We start from the raw sequence: 4,714 nt of genomic DNA, 5'->3' as shown, positions 1-4,714 counted from the left end.
CTGACTCACCTCGCGAGTACAGGGACTTGGGCGATTCCAGGTCTAGGTCCGCGCTGAGCAATGAGATGAAGTCCGAGGGCATCGCAGCTCGACCCAGCCCGGCCCGAGGGCAGCGGGAGGGGGGGAGCGGCGGTGGCGGCGGCACCTCCTCTCCGGGACCGCGGGCACCGAACCGGGGGCGGCAAGGCGAGGGCGGCTGCTGCTGCCTCCTCCTCGAGGGCAGTGACTTCCACCGGGCCGAGGACCGAGGAAACAGCAGCGAGGTGGAGAGGAAACTCCACGGGGACTAATTCCCGGCGAGCCAGGAGGGGGGTTCAGGGCGGGGAAAGGGAGGGGGGGAGAGCCAACGGGTCCTTTTCGTGCTTCTCCTCAGCGAAAACTGACGGTCGCCGCCACCGCCGCCGCCGCTGACAGGAATCTGAGCCCCGCCCCCCGCGGGGCACTGCGCAGGCGCGGAGGGGGGCGCCCCGGAGCCGAGAAGAGCTGGGGCGGCCAGCGGAGGGCGGGGAGGCGCGCCATGGAACAGCATCAACAAGGGCTTCGCTTCCTGCCGCCGCGGCCGGGGCTGCTGTTCCCCAGCCGGGGAAGGGCCCCTCCAGCAGGGAGGGAGGCAGGGAGATGTCCGCGCCTGGGGCCCCGGGGAGGGAAAAGGTATTTGCGCCGACCTGGTGGCGGCGAGCCCGAGGCGGCCGGTCCAGCACGGAGCTGAGGGCAAGAGAAGACAGACCCGGGGGAGCCGAGGTGCTTGCGGGAAGAGTGGGAAGGACCCCAGAGCTAGGCAGGGCCGGCCGGGGGCTGGCTGGCTTGGGGTCTCGCTGGGGAATGGAGTTTCATCCCTGGGACGGCCACCAGTCCTTGAGAGTTTTCATAGGAGTATCTAACTTGTGTCGGCCAAAGGACTAGCAAACCCATTTCTTAATTAGGAAATGAAAGCCCTTATCTAAAAAACTCGAGTTATTGGTTGTTTTTAATTAAAGTACTTCTCCGTCCTTTGCCCTCCCCCTCTCTTGTTTCCCTTCCCCCATCCTTTAGAGGCTGAAAATTCAAAACAAAACAAAAAACAACTTTCTGATTGTGCTGGGTGGCCGGGTTTATTCGGAATGGGAGATAAAAGACTATTTAAAAATTGGATCATATGAATCCACCTGGCCGTTCTAGAGGAAAAAACGAAAAAAGCAAACCTAAACACCTCTCTTCCAAACCATTTTTCATTTTTTGCTTTTGGATTAGGCAAAGATGGAGGGAAAACACATTTAATTGAGTTTTTGCTACTCTGTTCATGGGGCCAAAAGTTTCCGTTGCAAAAACTGAAAATCCTCACCTACACCGCAGACCGTTTCCTGACTCTAATAGACTTCTGAGAAATTTTTAATCAAGTTATTAATATATCAATTGGAGTGCAGGGTATGCATCTTGGGAAATAATTTTAATCTTGTGTGGAATATTGATGCCAGCAATCACTGGGCAACGTTTTTAAGCTATTAAATTTGGTTTTGTTTTTGTTGTTTTATCTACAAAGATGGTTACAAATCATAAAAATTAGTCTTGTGTATATACACACATATCTATACATAGATAGATAGATATGTATATAGATAGATATAGATGATATAATACAGCCTTTCCCCCAGGAATTTGGGCAATTCATCTGGACTTGGAGTCCTGGAGATGGGGAAGAAACTCAGCAAAGGAGGCCCCATTGCAGGTGTCTCTAGGGTGGGGCTCTTTGCAAAGCTTTACCTGCAGACCTAGAATTTAAACTTGTGTCATCAGAGTCTCCCTATCTTTCCATCTGAACGTCTGACTCAGGTTGCCCAATTATCTTCACTGCATTCTGTGTAGTAATGAATCAACCCTGTGAACATGGTCTTCCTGTCAGAGGTAAGAAAGCTTTTCAGAGCCACCCCAAGATGGCAAAGCAGAAGCAGAAACTACCCTCAGATCTCCATTGCCACTGCATGCTGTTGCAACAAGTCCCAGGGAAGTCCCTCATAACTGGTAAGAGCCCCACTAATTCAAGAGAGGAAGATTCAAACCCAGGTTGCCCAACTGGCCAAGGCCTTGGCCAGAGCTTTTGAATTGGAGCAGACACCTGCTGGAGACCTTCCCCCTCCCATTAGTCAATACAAAACGTGAGGAGAGGAAATTGCAACCCACCAGGCAGAACCCCAATACTAAAAAGTTGGGTATATCAGTCTGAGCATATCCCCTTTCCCCAGACCTATGTAATCATTCAACAAACTTAGGGTAGAGGAAATCCCCAGTACTGTTCTGACCCCAATTAACAAGAATTGGCAAGGCCTCTTCCTTCCCCTTTCCCTTAACATGTCTCTGCCCTTTTGTGCCTTTTTGTCCCCCCAGTATGAGTGCTTTGTTGTCCACGTTAATCAGATTTCCCCTGATTTGATAAAACAAAGTAAAGAGAGGGCCTCCCCCGCCCCCCCACCCCGGGTGTGACTTGACCTAGACTGTGAATTCTCCTAGATGGATTTTCAGGCCCCACCTCATCAAGGCCTTGCATCAAGCAGTGATTCTATCTCAATGGATATTTGAAAATTCTGTGTCCCTCCCATGTCCTTTTACAGAGATACATTCCTTGAAAAACTGTTTAGATGGACAGTTTTCATGGCCAAGCTTGAACCTTGAGACCTAGATTTTATGTTATCCTTAAATTTTCAGTGACTAAAAACACAAATTCATTAGTAAACATGTTTGCTCTGATCACAAAATATGATATGACCCGCATGATATTGAGGGTTACCAAAAATAACTGATCATTTTATCTTGAGCAAATTACATGCTACCCCCAGTTCCAAGGATATTTCCCCCTGTAGTCATTAAGGTCACAGTTGCTTCCCCTTTTATTTGATTTTGGAAATAGTCTCATGTTTTAAAAACCACCCATCACCCAAATATACACCTTCATAAAACTTTGCACATAATAAGAAGTAAAACTTTAAGCATGTAAAATTTGGAAATTTCCTCTCATTGAAAGTTACAATAGGATTATGGAACAAAACATAAAGCAGATTTAGTACTTTGTAGAATTTCCTTTATATTGCTCCCCAATCATCATATCGCATTCCCAAGTTACTTGATTAAAATTTCACAAGAACCCAGACTCAACTACAAGGTTGTATAGATTACGCAAGAGAGTGGCAGTTTTTATATTGGTGGTGTGTTCTTTAACCCCTCCTGGACCTGTTTAGGCACTTAGTGAATTGTGTTGCTGGATCTACACTAAATGAAAAAGGCTCAAATATCAACCACTGAAAAGGAATTAACTAAAGTCCTACAGAACAGAAGAATGTGTTGTCACAAGATCTACAGAATCTTTGTCATTGTAATACAAATAAGGCTGTTAAAATAATTTTAGTCACATGTATATTGTAAAGAACCTCCTAAACAAACACAAGATCTGAAAGGAAAATTTCCAGAGCAATTAAAGTCATGGACAAAAAGAGTTTAGACCGAAAATTATCTTTGCTCCACCTTGGGGATCCCTTCTTAATAATAATAATGGGGAATTGATAGTGGTGGGAAAGAGTAATGACTGCATTTGTGCTAAAATTGTAAACAAAGTCTTATTTGATTATGACTGTGTGTCAATTGTCACCCTTAGACCATGTTCTGGCAAATATTTCTGAAGGAAAAATTAGTGTTGATAGTTTTGCCATTGGATTTAGAACATTCTCACTCCTTATATCTTTCACTGCCTAAATCTGATAATCAGGCATCTAATTCACTTTGATGAAGTACTTCTGTACTTTATGACTGGGTCTCAGTCAGGGTTTTTATCTGAAATCCCACAGAGACCAGTTCAGTCTCTCAAGATCTAGAATAATTGAAAGTCCTGAGATACAGAGCAATCAGCTTGAATTGGAAAGAACCTGGGGAACAGTGGTGAAGGGAGATAAATGCCAGAGAAATTCAGAAGGTGGATTAGGGAGGAGAAATTTTAACTGGACAATAGAAACCCCTGAGGTTTACCAACAAAGGAAGGAAGATGTCTCTAGGCCATTCCAACAGTAGGCAGGGTGGACTTATGCAAACTGTCCTTATTCATACAAACAAGTCCTTATTCACACTGGCTTGGACACTACCATGTTTGCTAAGATGCTCTTTCCACATCTAATCATAATATGATAATATGATTAGTCTAGTAGCCCCACCTCAGCTGTGATATTAGTTTGACCAAAAGTATGAATTAGAAATCATTTTACAATTTCCTATTACCCTCTCCCTTAATTCAGGGGGTTTTAATCTGAAGGCCATGGGTTTGTTTCAAGGCATCTGTGATCTCCTTAAACTTGTATACAAATTTTTGCAAGCTCATATCTACATGCGCCTTTTTCCGAAGGATGAAAGTCTTTAACTTTCATAAAATTTCTGAAAACAAGAACAAAAACAATCCATAACCCAGAGAAGATGAAAAAGCTTTCTTCCATATGAAGCAAATCCATTCTTCCCTCTTCCCACAAACAGGAACTGTGCAAGGTGCAGGAAACACAAAGATTTTACAAAGATGAAGATGAGAAGTCAACTCTCAGCCTGATGTGGGACATGACCTTTAAACAAATACATGCATTGTGACAGGTGTTGTGCTAGAGCTTTGTAAGGTACTAGAAGTCAATTATCTTTTGCTTTATCAGTAGGCTGCTAGAGGAAAAGGAGAAGGAATGCCATCGAACATGCATCACTTTCTTCTCCGCCC

General features: G+C 44.9%; 2 protein-coding genes across 6 annotated transcripts in view; one reads left to right on the top strand and one right to left on the bottom strand.

Annotated features, from left to right (window-relative positions):
• The window catches only part of NFAT5 (nuclear factor of activated T cells 5), a 118,052-nt gene extending 117,763 nt beyond the window's left edge, over positions 1-289 (bottom strand). For all 4 annotated transcript variants that reach the window (XM_077755680.1, XM_077755681.1, XM_077755682.1 and 1 more), the window contains exon 1: positions 10-289. In XM_077755680.1, the coding sequence (XP_077611806.1) occupies positions 10-82 (73 nt within the window). In that variant the 5' untranslated portion in view covers positions 83-289. The remainder of the gene's footprint in view (positions 1-9) is intronic.
• The window catches only part of LOC144224592 (uncharacterized), a 31,517-nt gene that overhangs the window by 2,048 nt on the left and 24,755 nt on the right, over positions 1-4,714 (top strand). The window contains exon 2 of one of the 2 annotated variants that reach the window (XM_077755686.1): positions 374-927. The exons of the other annotated variant lie outside the window; for it this stretch is intronic. Within the exon in view, the coding sequence (XP_077611812.1) occupies positions 374-709 (336 nt within the window). The 3' untranslated portion in view covers positions 710-927. Of the gene's footprint in view, positions 1-373; positions 928-4,714 lie in introns of those variants that run through there. 2 annotated transcript variants of the gene reach the window in all.

Source organism: Crocuta crocuta, unplaced genomic scaffold (assembly GCF_008692635.1).
Source record: "Crocuta crocuta isolate KB4526 unplaced genomic scaffold, BGI_CrCroc_1.0 scaffold152, whole genome shotgun sequence".
Taxonomy (NCBI): Eukaryota; Metazoa; Chordata; class Mammalia; order Carnivora; family Hyaenidae; genus Crocuta; species Crocuta crocuta.
The sequence above is the reverse complement of the archived record's forward strand: the minus strand, read 5'-3'. Positions and strand labels throughout refer to the sequence as shown.